Source organism: Bos grunniens, chromosome 21 (assembly GCF_055505025.1).
Source record: "Bos grunniens cultivar Pamir isolate PY7600 chromosome 21, Bosgru_T2T1.0, whole genome shotgun sequence".
NCBI lineage: Eukaryota > Metazoa > Chordata > Mammalia > Artiodactyla > Bovidae > Bos > Bos grunniens.
The window spans coordinates 64,191,296-64,213,003 of record NC_141185.1 but is presented as its reverse complement, the minus strand read 5'-3'; the positions used below and the strand labels follow the sequence as shown (position 1 = coordinate 64,213,003).

Genomic DNA, 21,708 nt, shown 5'->3' with positions numbered 1-21,708 from the left:
CCTGTGTCTGAGACATTTGACACCAGCCAGAGCAAATTACTGTGTCATGTTACAGGTTCAAGCATTTTTTCATGAGCCCCACTCCCAAAGAAAAAGGATAACTAGGAGAAGTTGGAAGTGTGTCCATTGCTTTAGGATTCTCCCGTGCTTGGGTGAACGAGTCTTTGAACACGCTTCAGTTAAGCTCTGTGCCCCTGCTCCTAGAACATGCCTTTCAAAGGGGAAAGTTGGTTTCAATTGCCTTTAATCTAGGGGAGAATATTTCAGTCCCAGCTGCAGAGTTGCTGTTTCTCTCAGGGTATGGGATGCTCTCAGACAGACTGATTGCACGCCTTCCTTCACAGTGACTGTGACTTCAACACCATCCTCTGAATGCAAGTCTTCTCTGCCCTTTTGGAGTGCCAGGCTAATGATATTTGCCAGTACTTGTGCCACTGGTGATGTGAGGGTTCCAAAGCCCTTATTAAGACCAGTAACAAGTTCTCTTTTATACAAGTAACTTGTTCTTCATTTTCACCATCACTTTGTATAACTGAAGGGAGTTGCTGAGAAGAGGAAGGAGGTACTTTTAAAAGACCTTGCAGAAATTATACTCATGAAGTTCCAATTGTGGAATGAATAACATTGTTAGTATGTATTCTAGAGGACCCACATCATTTCTGGAAAACAACCAGTTAAGTATTAGATATCTTTGCTAATTCCATAAAGTTATCTAATGTTATCAGAATAGTAATGTGATGTCTGTAATGACACAGCTAACCCTTCAACAAGGGCAGCTGGCAGCAGGTAATAAGGAGCGTGTGTGCTGCAACATGCTTGGCACATGTAAGAGTTGTGCACCCAGTGACTACAGTCCTTTGCTTGCTGAAGCCCAGATTCACCCTTTACTCTTCAAAGAAGATCCTTGGATATTTTTGGATCCTTCTTTTTGCATGGATTTTCTCTGGTCCTTAATGATTTATGGGATGGGTTAGGGCCAACGAGTTACATGAGACCAGTTCTACAAGCTCAGGAACAACTAAGAAATAGGGAAGTAAGGGGTACTGGTGTGCAGAGAGCAAGCAAAGAGAAGGGCAATACAAGAAAAGAAGCTGGCTGATTGCAAGAGAAGACTCACTGCTGTTGGTACAAGCAGTCTTGTCATCTCATCAAGGCAGACAGGTAGAGTTCCAGAAAACACTGTGGCTTGACTTTTAACAAGTATTTATTAGTAGATTCCTTGTTCCCCTAGAGCTTGCTTGACTTATTTTTTATTTTTATTAAGTATTGTAATTTCTGGAAAAGATTTACCTTTTGAGAAGGTACTTTGCAGAATATAGATTGTAGTTTATATCTTAAACTTTCCGGATTTCAGCTGATTTAGAAAAGCGTCATTTTTTTCTAGCACACCTTAGTCAAGGTTTTTTAAACTGGGGGTTGAAGATCATTAATAGGTTGCCAAATCAGTTTTGTATCATTTTTAAATGAAATAGAATAGAATAAGGTATGTCAGTGTCTGTCTGACCCCCTGGATGCCCTGTATCTCCAAGTATTCCAGCAGGGGTTTGTAGAGCACTGTGGTTCAAAGTGTCTAACTTTAGATCAGGGTTTTCATCCTATATGCCTCTCATGATTGTGTGACCTTGAAAAAGTTACTCAAGCCCTCTAAGCCTCATTTTCCTCCCTATGAAAGTAAAGAGAAGGGTGCTATATCCTAGGATTGCTGTGAGGAGGAAATGGTATTGTTCATACTAACTGCTTAGTTTGGTGCCTGGCACATGCACATTTATAGTGTGGGTGTCTATAGCACTTTCATTTATAATTACCAACACTTGGAAGCAACCAAGATGTCCTCCAATACATGAGTAGATGCATAACTGTGGTATGTGCATCCAGACAATGGAATAGTCTTCAGCAGTAAAAAGAAATGAGCTATTAACTGTGAAAAAACTTAATAGCTTGTTTCTTTTTATTTAGTAATGTTTGTTATTAAGTGAAAGAAGCTAATTTTAAAAGCTAAATACTGTATTATTCTAACAACAAGGCATTCTGGAAAAGACAAAACTATGGCAAAATAAAAAGATCAGTGATTCCAGTGATTAGGCAGGAGGGAAGGATGAGCAGGCAGAGAACAGAGGATTTTCAAGGCAGTGGAAAAAAGTAACCCTTTAAGGATGCCATTGTTGTCGTATTACAGGTAGCATATACAAGATGAAATTGAATATAATATGAGGTTTTATTAATATTTATTTCCAATTTACATTACATTCAATTTCCAGTTTACACTATTAAAGTTTGTATAACGTGCAACCATTCATCATGCATCTAACAACTCTTAGTAACAGGAAATCCTTTCTGAGCTTCACCACCAAGGGCAGCGGTTCTCCATTCTACTGGACCCACACTCCCTTCACTAGCCTGAATTTAAATTCCTAGTAATAGCACTCACCCAAAAGCATAATTTCAAAAAAGCAATATAGTGCCCCAACTGTAATAAAAAAGAAATAAGATGAAATAAAATATGCGTTTCATGTGTAACGTGCACCTGAGAGCACTAGAGAATGTGCCATGTTGACAGGTGCTGTGTTTGCTTATGTGGAGACTCTCCGTGAGTGGGGCAGCTGCAAATTCAGATGGTGCAGTCTTAAATGCCACTGGTAGAGTTGCCATCCGTGACATGGCTTTCTGAAATTGTAAAGTTCTGAACAAAATGAAGTATAGTCTTCCTTTGATTTATGTATGTAGTTGCATTCCTGAAGAATTGAGAATATATTAACCATGCAAGAATTCCTGTGCCTGAATGTAAAATGGAGTTCGGTTCCAGGCCTGGATAATTACCAAGGCAGGTCTGGGAGGACATTTGGGTGTCATGCACATTGCTAGATGTATGGCATCCCGAGCCAATGCTCACTAAAAGTCAACAGTGTTCAGAAAGTCAATCTTTCTGACTGTGAGGATGTCATACATTTCCAAAGTCCCTATATGGTCCAGGCCCTCTTCTTGGAGGTGAGGGTGCTGAATGTAGGATGTGGCTTCAGGCTGTGGTGAGCATCCTCCAGGGTGAATTTATCTCTCAGCCAGAGCAGCTTCTCAAGTCCGGAGAAAGGGGTGGAAGTGGACTTCCCTGGTGGTCCAGTGGTTAAGAATACACCTGCCAGTGCAGGAAACACAGGTTCAATCCCTGGTCCCACGCGCCGCAGAGCAACCAAGTGCATGTGCCACAACTACTGAGCCCGAGCTCTGGAGACTGAGAGCCCCAGCTACTACGCCTGTGTGCCGCAGCTACTGGAGCCTGTGCGCCTGGAGCCCGTGCTCCACAAGTGAAGCCACTGCAGTGAGAAGCCTGTGCAGCGCAGCTAGAGCGCAGCCTCTGCTCTCTGCAGCTAGAGAAAGCCCGAGTGCAGCAAGAAGACCCAACACAGCCATAAGTAAATACATAAATACCTTTTAATGGAGTGGAAAGATGCTAGTATGCCTTTCTAAGAAGAAATTAGGGGCGGAGTCAGTGGTGACTCAGACGGTAAAGAATCTGCCTGCAGTGCAGGAGACCCTGAGTCAGGAAGATCTCCTGGATAAAGGAATAGTAACCCACTCCACTGTTCTTGCCTGGAGAATCCAAGGGACAGAGGAGCTGGTGGGCTACAGTCCATGACGGGGAGTGGAGGGGGGTTACAAAGAGTCAGACAGAACCGAGCGACTAACAGTTCATACTTTCACTTTCAGGGAGAAATTAGTTTCTTTGTTCTGATTCAGATTTCCCCTTGTTCCCTACAAAAATCATTTAAATAATGAGAAGGAGAGCCAAGGGGCATTGTCCATGAAAGCAAACATCAACCAAGCATGGCTCTCCCCTGAAGGACTCTGTCTGCAGGGGGCAGCACTCTGATCCTGGCTCCCAGCCAGTTGTGGAAAGGTTGCCTTTCTCTGTTGCATTGGTTTTTTTTTTTTTCCCCCTCTAATTTTTATTTTTATCTATTTATTTATTTTTAATTAATTTATTTATTTTACTTTACAATATTGTATTGGTTTTGCCATAGATTGACTTGAATCCACCATGAGTGTACATGTGTTCCCCATCCTGAACCCCCCTCACACCTCCCTCCCCATGACCCTCTGGGTCATCCCAGTGCACCAGCCCCGAGCACCCTGTATCATGCATCAAACCTGGACTAGCGATTCGTTTCACATATGATATTTTACATGTTTCAGTGCCATTCTCCCATATCATCCCGCCCTCGCCCTCTCTGTTGCATCTTAACTGATGTGATGCCAAGTTTATTCCTCAGGGTTTACAGTGAGCTTTGTTTATTTTGAGACACTTTCTGTGTTGTAGAAAAGAGCAGAACGTATAGAAAAGGGCCTATGGAGTTGTATTTCTGTGATTAAGACAGCAGAATGTGTACATTGTTGTTGGTTTTGTTTAGGCCTTTGTCTGCACAAAGAAGTGTTTGGTTACACATACCCCAAGAAGCTCCAGAGGTATTCAGTTTTAGTCTTCAGGTCACAAAAGGGAAAACCCTTATGGTTATAGATGTCATTTTGAAAAATGATGTGTGAGGAAATAGTCTCACCTTCCATGTTTTTTTTTCTGCTCTAGGTTAGGGTTAATAGATACATTTGTGAACCAGCTTAGAGAGTCAGAGATCATGTCCAACGCTGGCCTTGCACAGAACTTGAGTTCTTGGTATTGTTTTAATAGTTCACACCATCTTTTATCTTTTGTAGTGAAGTCTGATCTGTGACAATTCCATCTGCCTTCCTTGGGAACAATTTTATTCCTCTAGGAGTTTTCCTGGCAAAATTCCTTTCAGAATACTGTGAAGCCAAGGAAAAACATATAACTCTTTATTAGGAACTGTCTTGGAAGGACATTCCTGCATAAAGAAAACAGGAAACATCCTATCCCTCAAAGCAAAAATATCCTGACAACCAAAATGCCCACATGAGTAATACTTTACTTAGCAGATGTTTACTGGGGAAAACCATCATGTTTGCTTTATAACAAGAAATGCTTTTGTTTTATTTTTAAACTTATCAGTAAAATATTTTTGTACTGTTGTACAGTTCTATGAATTCCAACACAAGTGTAGATTTGTGTAGCCATTGCTATAATCTGGATATAGAATAATTCTACCACTCCAGTAGCTCCTCCCTCCACCCCAGCTCTTGGCAGCACTTTCCTGTTCACCATCCCGACAGTTTAGTCTTTTAAAGAATGTCATGAAAAGTACATTAGTATGTCTTTTGGTAGGTAACCTTTGGAAACAAACTTTTGACTTAAAGCCTTTGAGATTCATCCAGTGTCTTATAAATATCAGAAGTTTGTCTCTATGGATGTACAACTGCTTACTGATTTACTTGTTGAAGAACATTTGGATTGCTTTCAATTTTTGGCAATTATGAATAGAGTTTTTGTAAACATTTGCTTTTGTGTGAACATTAATATTGTATCTGTCTCTAGGATAGATCCTCAGGGGTAGGAATGCTGAGACAAAGTGTCTATACCAATTTGCATTCCATCAGCAATGTATAAGAGTTCCTTCCAGTCACTCTGCATCCTTGTCAGCACTTGGTATTCTCAGAATTTTTAAGTTTAATTCTAATTTTAGAATAAAATTCTAATTTTAATTTAAATTAAATTTTTAATCATGATTTTAATTTGCATTTTCCTAATGGCTCATGATGTTGAATATCTTTTCACGTGGACAGCCTTTATCCTCATAGAGTGTCTATTTTTATATATTTTCCCATTAAAATTTTTTTTCACATTGTTATGAGAATGTTTTATTATCCTACAAGTTGAATATGGGATTTGCAAATATCTCCCAGTTTGCAACTTGTATTTTTATTCTCTAAACTGTTTCTTTTACAAAGCAAAAGTTTTAATTTTGATGTAGTACAGTTTATCATTTTTTTAATGGAATATGCTTTTTGTATCATGTCAAAGAACTCATTACTCAACCCTAGGTTGTAGGTTTTCTTCTGAAAGTTTTGTAGTTTTATTTTTTATGTTTAAATCTATGATTCATTTTATGTTAACATTTGTATAAGGTTAAAATTTACTTTCTGCCTAAGGATTTCTAATTGCTTCAGCATCAGTTGTTGAAAAGACTACCCTTTCTCCATTGAATTGTTTTTGTACCTTTGTCAAAACTCAATTGGCCGTATTTGTGTGAGTCTATTTCTAGATTCTCTTTTCTGTTTCATTGATCTATGTGTTTACCCCTTTGCTAATACCATCCAGTCTTTATTACTGTAACTTTATAGTCAAGTCTTAAAATTGGGTAATTCAAGTTTTCCAATTTTATTCTTCTTTTTCATTGTTGCTGTCTCTATTCTAGTTCCTTTGCATCTCCATATAAATTTCAGAATCAGCTTATCTATAGGAAAGATTTTAATTGGTATTATGTGGAATCTATACATAAATTTGGGGATAATTAACATATTTACTGTATTAAAACTCCAAGTCATGAGCATAGTATGTCTCTTTAGTTATTTAGATCTTTGATTTCTTTTATCAGAGTTTTACATGAAGATCCTATACATGCTTTGTTATACTTGTACCTAAGTGTTTTGTTTTATAAAACTATTGTAAATGTTCCTCATTTTTAACTTTCTGTTTTAGTTGGGAATTTCTAGTCATGTTGGTTTACTATGGCTGGTGTAACAAACTGCCACAAACTTGGTGGCTTAAAACAACAAAACTTTACTTTCTGAAGTTCTGGAGGTCAGAAGTCTATGATCAGTTTTGAGTAGAAATCAAAACTGTGTGGCAGGTGTGTGTTCACACATGAAGGAAATCAGTTCTTTGGCTCTTCTAACTGCTGGTGGCTGCCAGCACTCCTTGGCTTATGGCTACATCACTGCAGTTTCTACCTCTGTCTTCATATTCCTTTCCTCTATGTCAAATCCCCTCTGCCCCTCTTATGAAGCCATGATCATCTCTCATCTAAAAATCCTTAATTTAATCACATGTGCAAAAAACTTCACCATGTAAATTAGCTGTCACAGATTACAGGAATTAAGACATAATATTTTTAGGACATTTTCAGCTTATTACATGAGAAGGAAATGGCAGCCCACTCCAGTATTCTTGCCTGGAAAATCCCACGGTTGGAGGAGCCTGGCAGGCTACAGTTCATGGGATCGCAAAAAGTTGAACACAACTGAGCGACTTAACTTACTTAAATTTACATTAGTGTTTAGAAGTCAAGATTGTGTGTGTGAGAGTAAGAGAACAGAGACATAAAGATACACAGACACACAGAGAGACAGATTGTGTATGTTGACCTTTTAAACTCATATATTAATTCTAGGAATTTTGGGGTTGATTCTTTATATTTTCTATATAAATAATTATGTCATCTGGGGATTTCCTTGGCAGTCCAGCAGTTAAGACTCCACACTTTCAAAGCAGGGGGTCGAAGTTCGATCCCTGGTTGGGTAACTAAGATCCCACATGTCACATGGCATGAGCAAAAAAGTAAAACGTTAAAAAAAAATATGTCTTCTGCAGATAAAGATATTTTTATTTCTTTCTTCCCAATTTGTATGACTTTTGTTTCTTTTTCCTGCCTTATTTCATTGGCTAGAATTTCCAATGCAGTGTGAATAGGAATGGTGAAAGTGAACATCCAGACTTGTTCCTAGTCTTAGAGGGAAAGCATTCAGTCATTCACCATCAAGTAGTCCTTCTTTGCAGAGTTTTCAAAGTTTTTTTTTTTTTTTTTTAAATCATGAATGGGTGTTGAATTTTGTCATATGATTTTTCTGCATCAATTAATGTAATCATTTTCCCTTCTTTATATTATTAATATGATGGGTTACATTCACTGATTTCCAAATATTGAACCAGCTTTGCATTACTGGGACAAACCTCATGGTGTACTATTTTTTATACATTGCTAGTTGTGATTTGGAACATTTTGTTGAGGATTTTAAAGTCTGTGTTCATTAAAGATATCAGTATGTAGTTGTATTTTCTTATACTGTCTTTGTCTGGTTTTGGTATCAGGGTAATCTGGCCTCATAAAGTAATTTGGGATGTGTTCCCTCTTCTTTTTTTCTGGAAGAGAGTTGGTGTTTTTTCTCCTTTATATGTTTCATGGAATTTGCCAGTGAAACCATCTGTTCCTGATGATACTCTTTTTCAGAAGATTTTAAACTACATATTTAATTCTTTTTCATAGTTTTAAGACTACTCAGGTAACCTCTGTTTTCAATTTCATTGATTTCTCATCCCTGTTATTTCCTCCCTTTTGCTCACTTTGGGCTTATTTTTCATTTCTTTTTCCCCCTAGTTTCTTAAGTTGGAAGCTCATATCAATAGAGCCTTTTCTTCTTTTCTAATATAAGCATTTGTAAGGTATACATTTCCTTTTAAGCACTATTTTAACTAGATGAACAAGTTTAATGTGTTGTATTTTTATTTTAATTAAAAGTATTTTCTAGTATTCCTTGAGACTTACTGTTTTGATCCCTTGATTTATTTATAAGGTGTTGTTTAATTTCCAAGTGTTTTGAAATTTTCCTACTATTTTTTGATAACAATTTCTAGCTTAATTCCATTAGGACGTGAAGATACTTTTCATAATTTCAATTAAGTTTGTTAAGGTTTGTTTTATGATTCCTAATATGTTCTGTCTTGGTGAATGTTTGGTTGTGTGAATGAATATGTGTTTTCTCTGAAGGGAGTCATACCTCTGAACTGGGCCCATTTGTTTGCTTATTCACCTAAGAGTCTTTCTGGAAAGCTGTCTCTCACAGCCCGTTGTTTTCTTTGTCCAGAGCATCCGGGATGTGAGAAGTGACAGTGAGGATGAGTATGAAGAGGAAGAAGAGGAAGAGAAGAAGAAAGAAGCCAGGGAAGGCAAAGAGACAGACAGTTTGAAGAACAGCCTTGGAGCCAACAGGCACCTCATCCCCAATGGTCAGCATGGCTGTTAGCTTGAAGGCCACGTAGCTCCCAGTGCACAGCGCACCGCGAGGGCTGCTGGGAGTGGGACGTGCTCCCTCCTCCACTGCTGTGGCCTCAGGACCCAGAGGGACCACAGATTTTGCCCTTCTTTCGTTATTACCACCTTCCCCCCTCCTAAGATATATTTAACAAAATGTTGTTTTTGTGTTAAAATGTTGAATATAAGCATACCAGTGGATTTTACTGGAGTTAGGACTCAGGCTTCATAGATTTCTCCAGAGAACCCTTCTAGTTCTAATTGTGCCCATTCATGCATTTGAGACACTTGGAGCCAACTTGGTTGTGGGCCTTCCCCTTCCCACCTTGCCTGTGTTCATGATGATTTGAGAAGTGCTAAGGCAACCCACCTTTTCCAGGTGTGTTTGGCCACAGAAATGACTCACTTCCCAAAAGTGAGCTAGAGATAGCAAAGGAACAGTGGTGGCAGGACCAAACTAAGGGGCCAGGCTTCAGGGCTCACAAGCTCCCTTCTGCCGTGGAAAGTATTTAAGCCTTCCATGCTGTGTGCTGCGTCTCTCCAGTCGGAAGAACCAGACGTGCCCTTTCCCCTCACAGGGATGGAGTAAGGATCAAATGAGATAATAATGGGCATGAGAGTGCATACTGTAGGCTGTGGTGTTCCTATTACCAGACCCTCTCTCCACCGTGACCCCAGCCCTGACCCTCTCTCCACTCTGACCCCAGCCCTGGCCCTCCTTTCACTGTGATCCCAGCCCTATTTGGGAGAGCAGCGTGGTGAAACTTGACACTGAATGGGCCTGAACAAAAGGCATAGTCTTGAAGAATTCCTTTTAAATGTGTCTGGAGACACCTAGAAATGCAAGTACCCAGAAAGCTGTTTCCACTTAATCTGGTGACTGTTTGTTAGCTCCCCAAAGGTAATTTTCACATCCCCCAGGTTCTCGTCCCTCAGGCTCCATGGCCAAGAGAAGGGAGTTTGGGCCCCACTCCTTGTATTTTGCTGGTTTCTCGTTTCCTCTCCGAGAGGGATGTGTCCCTGTTGCGTCCTGAGCCACCCCCTCAGCCAGCAGAGTTACCCAGCAGGCCATGGGGTCCACCAGGGCACTGGACCCAGGTCAGGCTGCTCCCCGAGTCACCATTACTCAAGAAGCCCAGCATCTGGAGTGCAGCATGCACCTGAGCTCCTGAGCGAAGGAGATCTTGGAAACAGAAGGAGATGCTGCACTATAAATCTCTGCAGTCCAAGCCAAACAGAGTGCAAAGCAGTAACACAGAATAAGAGAAAGTCTGGAGAATGCCCCCAAGTCAGCATCACCTCCTAGGCCACCTACCTCTTTGGAAGGACAGGTAGGGGTTGGTAGGTCAGTAGCCACCTCTCAGCCCCCACAGGGGTGCTTCTCCTAAGGCTCGCATGCAGGCACCTCAGGCATTCTCAGGTTGCTGACTGAGGAGAAGCAGAACCTTACAGGGGAAGAGCTGAGCAGAATATGCAACTTTTCCCCACCCAGTCTCTCATATTTTTTGGTCACATTTTGCATCTTCATCCTGTTTTGCTAAGGGTCTGTATTACCAAGCTAAGTAAGTGGAAGCTGAGACCACGGGGACTAGTAAAGCCCACACAGGCTCCACCCATGGGGGCCGCAGCCCCTGCAGCACAAAAGAGGCTGTATATGGTAAAGGTGTTGGCAGTTTGTTGTTTTTTTTTTTTAAGTAAAAAAATTTTTTTAACCTTCAGAATTCTTTCCCAACAAAATTTCTTTTTGAGGAATTGTTAGAACAACAGAAAAAATGTGTCGGGTTTCTCTGTATAATATCTGCTTTTATGAGTACAATAACATTATATGTAAATGTATATTATAAATCTAAAATGCCTCCAGTTACAGCTGTTCAAGCATAGCTCTTGAATTATTATTATAATTTTTTTTGGTGAAAGGTCACACTAAGATATTACTTTTATTTTCCAGTTAACAGAAACATTTTCCTTGATTTATTTCAGTCTCTGTACCATATATCTTCTTGCTTGAAGTAAAAAAGTGTTTAGTTGTTTCATTATCCTCCAGTTCTTTTTTTTCTTATTTGAACATCGAAAGTAAAATTTGATAAGCGAACTCCAACTGCCTATGGAGAGCTGGAAGCACCAAACTACCTCTGAAGAGGTAGAGATTCATGTTTTGTAACATCTTTTAGGGCTTTTGTGGTTAATTTTAAGGCTGACCTCTATTTTTTACAGCAAACAAAAGCTCATACTATACACCAAATGGCTTTATAAAAATGTAGTCCACCATGCCATCAGTATTATTGTAATGGTAATGATTTACAATAAAACAAAGACAGAGCCCTGTATGTGTGTGGTGATTGAGTAGATTCAGCTTGGCTTCCTAGAGATGATTTCTGGTCTTATTGAGTGGTGGAAACAAAGACTTGTCAGTCTTCTAGAAATACCCTGCGGGGAATCAGGAGGAACAGTGAGGAGACCAGAGCCAAGTTAGGACCTGAGGGCCACTGGCCTTGGGATACAGACAGCAGACAAGGAGACACACAGACCAGGCCTGACGAGGGCGAGCCTCTCAGCTGTGCGCAGTGCAGACAGACACCAACTTGTGGACTGGAGACTAGCCTGAGCCCTGTGATGTGTGGCCCTGAGGAAATGCTGAAGAGCGTGGCCCTAAAGGTGTTTTCTCAGCCCTCATTTCTGTACCTACCCTTCAAAGGTGGAGGAGGAAATAGGGTCTATTGATGGTTCAACTGAATTACCTGTTGAGCTTAAAACACACCTTGCCTGCTCCACATTTTATTTCATACTTCTGGGATGAGGGAAAAAACTGCATTTTAACCAAGCCCAGGTACTTCTGAAGAGCAATCAGGATTCTGTGTGACCCCCCACCTAGTTTTATTCCTGTGTGGACTTTGCATGCATGCTGTTGTGTCTCACTAGCAGTTTCATATGCTACAGACTATTTACTCCAAACTAAACCCAAATAAAATATAAAGGAAAAAAGGAAACCTGAGAATAGTCAAGACAAATAGAAAACACTACAAGAGTGATACACTGGTTAGTACAATGGCAGTGTTGTTGTTTGTGTGTTTGTTTAGTCACTAAATTGCATCCAACTCTTTTGCAACTCCATGGACTGCCAGACTCCACTGTCCATGGGATTTCCCAGGCAAGAACACTGGAGTGGGTTTCCATTTCCTACACCAGGGGATCTTTCCAACCGAGGGATCAAACCCACATCTCCTGCATTGGCAGATGGATTCTTTACCACAGAGTGACCAGGGAAGCCCAAATTACCAAATCCAAATTTATGAGTAATTACATCCATATGATTATCTCAATAGATGCAGAGAAACCCTTTAACAAAATTCAACATCCATTTATGATAAAGACCCTCCAGAAAGCAGACATAGAAGGAACATACCTCAACATAATAAAAGCCATATACGATAAACCCACAGCAAACATTATCCTCAACAGTGAAAGGTTGAAAGCATTTCCCCTAAAGTCAGGAACAAGAAAGGGTGCCCACTCTCACCACTACTATTCAACATAGTTTTGGAAGTTTTAGCCACAGCAATCAGAGAAGAAAAATGAATCCAGATTGGAAAAGAAGAAGTAAAACTCTCACTGTTTGCAGATGACATGATTGTCTACATAGAAAACCCTAAAGCCACCACCAGAAAATTACTAGAGCTAATCAATCAGTATAGTAAAGTTGCAAGATATAAAATTAACACACAGAAATCCCTTGCATTCCTATACACTAACAATGAGAAAACAGAGAAATTAAGGAAACAATTCCATTCACCACTGCAATGAAAAGAATAAAATACTTAAGAATAAATCTACCTAAAGAAACAAAAGACTTATACATAGAAAACTACAAAACACTGATGAAAGAAATCAAAGATGACACAAATATGAGAAATATACCATGTTCATAAATTGGAAGACTCAATGTAGTGAAAATGAGTATACTACACAAAGCAATCTATAGATTCAATGCAATCCCTATCAAGCTACCAACAGTATTTTTCAGAGAACTAGAACAAATAATTTCACAATTTGTATGGAAATACAGAAAACCTTGAGTAGCCAAAGCAATCTTGAGAAAGAAGAATGGACCTGGAGGAATCAACCTGTCTGACTCCAGGCTATACTACAAAGCTACAGTCATCAAGACAGTATGGTACTGGCACAAAGACAGAAATATAGATCAACGGAACAAATAGAAAGCCCAGAAATAAATCCACGCACCTATGGGCACCTTAACTTTGACAAAGGAGGCAAGAATATACAATGGAGAAAAGACAACTTTTAACAAGTGGTGTTGGGAAAACTGGTCAACTACTTGTGAAAGAGTGAAACTAGAACACTTTCTAACACCATACACGAAAATAAACTCGAAATGGTTCAAAGATCTAAATGTAAGACCCAAAACTATGAAAGTCCTAGAGGAAAACATAGGCAAGACACTCGCTGATGTAAATCATAGCAGGATCCTCTATGACCCAACTCCCAGAGTAATGGACATAAAAGCAAAAATAAACAAATGGGACCTAATTAACCTTAAAAGCTTTTGCACAACGAAGGAAACTATAAGCAAGGTGAAAAGACAGCCTTCAGATTGGGAGAAAATAATAGCAAATGAAGCAACTGACAAAGAATCTCAAAAATATACAAGCAGCTTATGCAGCTCAGCTCGAGAAAAATAAATGATCCAATCAAAAAATGGGCCAAAGAACTAAACAGACATTTCTCCAAAGAAGACATACAGATGGCTAACAAACACATGAGAAGATGCTCAACATCACTCATTATCAGAGAAATGCAAATCAAAACCACAATGATGCACCATCTCATGCCAGTCAGATGGCTGCTATCAAAGTCTACAAACAACAAATGCTGGCGAGGGTGCAGAGAAAAGGGAACCCTCTTACACTGTTGGTGGGAATGCAAACTAGTACAGCCACTATGGAGAACAGTGTGGAGATTCCTTAAAAAACTGGAAATAGAACTGCCATACGACTCAGCAATCCCACTGCTGGGCAAACACAGTGAGGAAACCAGAATTGAAAGAGACCCGTGTACCCCAATGTTCATGGCAGCTCTGTTTACAATGGCCAGGTCATGGAAGCCACCTAGATGTCCATCGGCAGAGGAATGGATAAGAAAGCTGTGGTGTATATACACAATGGAATATTACTCAGCTGTTGAAAAGAATGCATTTGAATCAGTTCTAATGAGGTGGATGAAACTGGAGCCTATTCTACAGAGTGAAGTAAGTCAAAGAAAAACACCAATCAGATCAGATCAGATCAGTCGCTCAGTCATGTCTGACTCTGCGACCCCATGAATCGCAGCACACCAGGCTTCCCTGTCCATCACCAACTCCCAGAGTTCACTGAGACTCACGTCCATCGAGTCAGTGATGCCATCCAGCCATCTCATCCTCTGTCGTCCCCTTCTCCTCCTGCCCCCAATCCCTCCCAGCATCAGAGTCTTTTCCAATGAGTCAACTCTTCACACGAGGTGGCCAAAGTACTGGAGTTTCAGCTTTAGCATCATTCCTTCCAAAGAAATCCCAGGGCTGATCTCCTTCAGAATGGACTGGTTGGATCTCCTTGCAGTCCAAGGTTCTCAAGAGTCTTCTCCAACACCACAGTTCAAAAGCATCAATTCTTCAGTGCTCAGCCTTCTTTAGAGTCCAACTCTCACATCCATACATGACCACTGGAAAAACCATAGCCTTGACTAGATGAACCTTTGTTGGAAAAGTAATGTCTCTGCTTTTGAATATGCTATCTAGGTTGGTCATAACTTTCCTTCCAAGGAGTAAGCACCTTTTAATTTCATGGCTGCAGTCACATCTGTAGTAATTTTGGAGCCGAGAAAAATAAAGTCTGACACTGTTTCCACTGTTTCCCCCATCTATTTCCCATGAAGTGATGGGACCGGATGCCATGATCTTCATTTTCTGAATGTTGAGCTTTAAGCCAACTTTTTCACTCTCCACTTTCACTTTCATCAAGAGGCTTTTTAGTTCCCCTTCACTTTCTGCCATAAGGGTGGTGTCATCTGCATATCTCAGGTTATTGATATTTCTCCTGGCAATCTTGACTCTTGTGTTTCTTCCAGTCCAGCGTTTCTCATGATATACTCTGCATATAAGTTAAATAAACAGGATGACAATATACAGCCTTGACGTACTCCTTTTCCTATTTGGAACCAGTCTGTTGTTCCATGTCCAGTTCTAACTGTTGCTTCCTGACCTGCATACAAATTTCTCAAGAGGCAGATCAGGTGGTCTGGTATTCCCATCTCTTTCAGGATTTTCCACAGTTTATTGTGATCCACACGGTCAAAGGCTTTGGCATAGTCAATAAAGCCGAAATAGATGTTTTTCTGGAACTCTCTTGGTTTTCCCATGATCCAGCAGATGTTGGCAATTTGATCTCTGGTTCCTCTGCCTTTTCTAAAACCAGCTTGAACATCAGGAAGTTCACAGTTCACATATTGCTGAAGCCTGGCTTGGAGAATTTTGAGCATTACTTTACTAGCATGTGAGATGAGTGCAACTCTGCGGTAGTTTGAGCATTCTTTGGAGTTGCCTTTCTTTGGGATTGGAATGAAAACTGACCTTTTCCAGTCCTGTGGCCACTGCCGAGTTTTCCAAATTTGCTGACATATTGAGTGCAGCACTTTCACAGCATCATCTTTCAGGATTTGAAATAGCTCAACAGGAATTCCATCACCTCCACTAGCTTTGTTCATAGTGATGCTTTCTAAGGCCCACTTGACTTCATATTCCAGGATGTCTGGCTCTAGGTCAGTGATCACACCGTTGTGATTATCTGGGTTGTGAAGATCTTTTTTGTACAGTTCTTCTGTGTATTCTTGCCATCTCTTCTTAATATCTTCTGCTTCTGTTAGGTTCATACCATTTCTCTCCTTTATTGAGCCCATCTTTGCATGAAATGTTCCTTTGGTATCTCTGATTTTCTTGAAGAGATCCCTAGTCTTTCCCATTCAGTTGTTTTCCTCTATTTCTTTACATTGATCGCTGAAGAAGGCTTTCTTATCTCTTCTTGCTATTCTTTGGAACTCTGCATTCAGATGTTTATATCTTCCCTTTTCTCCTTTGCTTTTCGCTTCTCTTCTTTACACAGCTATTTGTAAGGCCTCCCCAGACAGCCATTTTGCTTTTTTGCATTTCTTTTCCATGGGGATGGTCTTGATCCCTGTCTCCTGTACAGTGTCATGAACCTCATTCCATAGTTCATCAGGCACTCTATCTATCAGATCTAGACCCTTAAATCTATTTCTCACTTCCACTGTATAATCATAAGGGATTTGATATAGGTCATACCTGAATGGTCTAATGGTTTTCCCTACTTTCTTCAATTTAAGTCTGAATTTGGCAATAAGGAGTTCATGATCTGAGCCACAGTCAGATCCTGGTCTTGCTTTTGATGACTGTATAGAGCTTCTCCATCTTTGGCTGCAAAGAATATAATCAATCTGATTTCGGTGTTGACCATCTGGTGATGTCCATGTATAGAGTCTTCTCTTGTGTTGTTGGAAGAGGGTGTTTGTTATGACCAGTGCCTTCTCTTGGCAAAACTCTATTAGTCTTTGCCCTGCTTCATTCCGTATTCCAAGGCCAAATTTGCCTGTTACTCCAGGTGTTTCTTGACTTCCTACTTTTGCATTCCAGTCCCCTATAATGAAAAGGACATCTTTTTTGGGTGTTAGTTCTAAAAAGTCTTGTAGGTCTTCATAGAACCGTTCAACTTCAGCTTCTTCAGCGTTACTGGTTGGGACATAGACTTGGATTACTGTGTTATTGAATGGTTTGCCTTGGAAACGAACAGAGATCATTCTGTCGTTTTTGAGATTGCATCCAAGTACTGAATTTTGGACTCTTTTGTTGACCATGATGGCCAATCCATTTCTTCTGAGGGATTCCTGCCCACAGTAGTAGATATAATGCTCATCTGAGTTAAATTCACCCATTCCAGTCCATTTCAGTTCACTGATTCCTAGAATGTCAACATTCACTCATGCCATCTCTTGTTTGACCACTTCCAATTTGCCTTGATTCATGGACCTGACTTTCCACGTTCCTATGCAATATTGCTCTTTACAGCATGGGACCTTGCTTCTATCACCAGTCACATCCACAGCTGGGTATTCTTTTTGCTTTGGCTCCATCCCTTCATTCTTTCTGGAGTTATTTCTCTACTGATCTCCAGTAGCATATTGGGAGAATGTGGTCCACTGGAGAAGGGAATGGCAAACCACTTCACTATTCTTACCTTGAGAACCCCATGAACAGTATGAAAAGGCAAAATGATAGGATACTGAAAGAGAAACTCCCCAGGTCAGTAGGTGCCCAATATGCTACTGGAGATCAGTGGAGAAAACACCAATACATTATATTAATGCATATATATGGACTTTAGAAAGATGGTAACGATGACCCTATATGCAAGACAGCAAAAGAGACTGATGGAGAGAGCAGTCTTATGGACTCTGTGGGAGAAGGCGGAGGTGGGATGATTTAAGAGAATAGCATTGAAATGTGTATATTACCATATGTGAAATGGATCTCCAGTCCAGGTTCAATGCATGAGACAGGGTGCTCAGGGCTGGTACACTGGGATGACCCTGAGGGATGGGATGGGGATGGAGGTGGGAGGGTGGTTCAGGATGGGAAACACATGTACACCTGTGGCGGATTCATGTCAATGTATGGCAAAAACACTACAATATTTTAAAGTAATTAGCCTCCAATTAAATATAATTAATTAAAAAAATAAATACATCCATTGAAAAACAGAGTATCAGATTAGACTTTTTAAAATCCCAACTATAAGCTGCTTATAAGAGATATGCTATTAATATAACCAAAAAGAAATGTTGAAAGTAAGAAGAGGGAGAAAGGTATACCAAGCAAACTCTATCCCCCCAAACTTGACATAGCTATTCTAATATCAGACGAAGGCAAAAAGAACTAGCAGATATTAAGAGGAATGTTTCATAACAGTGAAAGGGATCAGTTCACCAGGAAAATATTTAAAAATTAAATCTGGAGACACTGAATAATATACCTTTAAAATATATAAAGTTTACAGAATTAAAAGGCATAACAAAGTCATAATTATGTTTGGGTGGTTTTAACACACCTTTCAGTATGTGATAAAACCAGCTGACCAAAAAGCAATAAGAATATAGATGTGAACAATTAAATGAACAAAACTGACCCAGTTGATATATGCAGAGAGCACTGTACCCAGCAAATGCAGACAGTTATTCTCTTCAAGTGCACGTGGATATTTACCCAGGTTGGCCACATGACAGCCCTTAAAAAAATATCCCAAAAATTTCAAAGATTTTAAATCTATAGAGTATAATCACTGATCACAGTGAAATTACTAGAAAAAAGTCACATATTTTTAAGTTAAGCAATGTACTTCTACATGTAGCAAAGAAGAAATCACAATGGAAATAAAACATTTTAAAATGCATAATAATAATAAAAGGTGGGATTCAAATAGTGACAAATTTAGAGGAAGTTTTATAATATTAAAAGCTTTTATAAATATAGAAGACTGATGAAAATCAACGATTGAATGTCTCAAAAACAGAAGAGAAATGAGTAAAATAGGAAACAAACACATGATAGAGAATATTATAAAAGCAAAAGTTGTTTCTTTAAAAGAAAGAAATTTATAAAATTCTAGCAAGACTGATTAAGACACAAATAATATGAGGAATCAAAAGGATCTGTCATTATAGATTAAGCAGATATTTAACAAATAATAAGAGAATATCACAAACAACTTTATGTCAATGAACTTCTCTGTTGGCTCAGGTGGTAAAGAATCTGCCTGTAATGTAGGAGCCGGGTTTGATCCCTGGGTTGGGAAGATCCCCTGGAGAAGGAAATGACAATCCACTGGAGAATTCCATGGACAGAGAAGCCTGGTGGGCTACAGTCCATGGGGTCACAAAGAGTCGGACACAACTGAGCAACTAACATCATGAAGAACTTTATGTCAAAAGTTTAATTTGTCAAATTAAAAAACTAATTTGTCAAAATGAGCACAAGAAGAAATAGATATCCAAATAGTCTTCTATACAAAACAAATCTGAATTTTAAAAATCTACTCCCCCAAATCTTTAGTCCCAGATGGCTTTTCCAGTGAATTCTTCCAATATTTAAGGAAGAGTCAGCACAAGTATTACAGAAAGTTTTCCAGAGAAAAAAGGAAGGAATGCTTCCACATTTGTTTTGCAAGGCCAGCATAATCTTGATACTAAAGTCTGACAAGATATTTGGAGAAAAAGACCCAACAAATATAAGCCAAGTCATTCAGAATCATAAGTGCAAATTTTCTAAACAAAGTAACATATAGTACACGACAAACAAGTTTGGTTTATTTCAGGAATATGTGGCTGATTTACTATTTGAAAAACAATGTTGTTAACCATTTAAAAAGAATAAAGGAAAAAGCCAAATTTTCAAAAGCCTTAGATAAAATTCACCCCCACTCATAAAAAAAAAAACTCACAGAAAAGATGCTGTTTATCTGATAAACAGCATCTTCAAAAACTGTAAACTCAGTATCATGTAATCCTATAATAGGGAGATATTGAGATTTACCCCCCTGAGATTATTATCACTTAGACAAAAATGTCCATTATCTGCAAGAAGTCTCATCATCCTGAATATAATATTATATAATGTATAAATACAAATATAATATTTAATAAATATAAATTACAAGGCTCAAAAGGAAAAAATAAAAATTGTTCTTGCAAACATATATGCAGAAAAACCCCACACATTGTGTTGTGTGTAAATTTAAACATAAATGTCAAAGATTAAGGCTGACACCAAGAGAGGGCATCAGAGGGCAGACAGACGGAAACCACAATCACAGACAACTAGCCAATCTGATCACATGGACCATAGCCTTGTCTAACTCAATCAAACTAAACCATGCCGTGTGGGGCCACCCAAGACGGACGAGTCATGGTAGAGAGGTCTGACAGAATATGGCCCTCTGGAGAAGGGAATGGCAAACCACTTCAGTATTCTTGCTTTGAGAACCCCATGAACAGTATGAAAAGGCAAAAAGATAGGACACTGAAAGATGAATGCCACAGGTTGGTAGGTGCCCATATGCTACTGGAGATCAGTGGAGAAATAACTCCAGAAAGAATGAAGGGATGGAGCCAAAGCAAAAACAGCACCCAGTTGTGGATGGGACTAGTGATAGAAGCAAGGTTTGATGCTGTAAAGAGCAATATTGATAGGAACCTGGAACATTAGGTCAAAGAATCAAGGCAAATTAGAAGAGGTCAAACAGGAGATGACAAGAGTGAACATTGACATTCTAGGAATTGGCGAACTAAGATGGACTGGAATGGGTGAATTAAACTCAGATGACCATTATACCTACTACTGTGGGCAGGGATCCCTTAGAAGAAATGGAGTAGCCATAATAGTCAACAAAAGAGTCTGAAATGCAGTACTTGGATGCAATCTCAAAAGCAACAGAATGATCTCTGTTCATTTCCAAGGCAAACCATTCAATATCACGGTAATCCAAGTCTATGCCCCTACCAGTAATGCTGAAGAAGCTGAAGTTGAACGGTTCTATGAAGACCTACAAGACCTTCAGAACTAACACCCCCAAAGGGTGTCCTTTTCATTATAGGGGACTGGAATGCAAAAGTAGGAAGTCAAGAAACACCTGGAGTAACAGGTAAATTTGGCTTTGGAGTACAGAATGAAGCAGAGCAAAGGCTAATAGAGTTCTGCCAAGAGAATGCACTGGTCATAGCAAACACCCTCTTCCAGCACACAAGAGAAGACTCTACACATGGACATCGCCAGATGGTTGACACCGAAATCAGATTGATTATATTCTTTGCAGCCAAAGATGGAGAAGCTCTATAAAGTCAGCAAAAACAAGACCAGAAGCTGACTGTGGCTCAGATCATGAACTCCTTATTGCCAAATTCAGACTGAAATTGAAGAAAGTGGAGAAAACCACTATACCATTTAGGTATGACCTAAATTAAATCCCTTATGATTATACAGTGGAAGTGAGAAATAGATTTAAGGGACTAGATCTGATAGAGTGCCTGATGAACTATGGACAGAGGTTCGTGACATTGTACAGAAGACAGGAATCAAGACCATCCCCAAGAAAAAGAAATGCAAAAAAGCAAAATGGCTGTCTGGGGAGGCCTTACAAATAGCTGTGAAAAGAAGGGAAATGAAAAGCAAAGGAGAAAAGGAAAGATATACCCATTTGAATGCAGAGTTCCAAAGAATAGCAAGGAGACATAAGAAAGCCTTCCTCAGAGATCAATGCAAAGAAATAGAGGAAAACAACAGAATGGGAAAGACTACAGATCTCTTCAAGAAAATTAGAGATACCAAGGGAACATTTCATGCAAAGATGGGCTCAATAAAGGACAGAAATGGTGTGGACCTAACAGAAGCAGAAGATATTAAAAAGAGGTGGCAAGAATACACAGAACTATACAAAAAAGATCTTCATGACCCAGATAATCACGATGGTATAATCACTCACCTAGAGCCAGACATCCTGGAATATGAAGTCAAATGGGCTTTAGGAAGCATCACCATGAACAAAGCTAGTGGAGGTGATGGAATTACAGTTGAGCTCTTTCAAATCCTGAAAGATGATGCTGTGAAAGTGCTGCACTCAAGATATGCCAGCAAATTTGGAAAACTCAGCAGTGGCCACAG

General features: G+C 39.5%; 1 protein-coding gene across 2 annotated transcripts in view; it reads left to right on the top strand.

Annotated features, from left to right (window-relative positions):
• Positions 1-11,260, top strand: part of CERS3 (ceramide synthase 3) — a 168,631-nt gene extending 157,371 nt beyond the window's left edge. For both annotated transcript variants that reach the window (XM_086364873.1, XM_086364870.1), the window contains one exon: positions 8,767-11,260. In XM_086364873.1, the coding sequence (XP_086220999.1) occupies positions 8,767-8,925 (159 nt within the window). In that variant the 3' untranslated portion in view covers positions 8,926-11,260. The remainder of the gene's footprint in view (positions 1-8,766) is intronic.
• Positions 11,261-21,708: the final 10,448 nt, after the last annotated feature.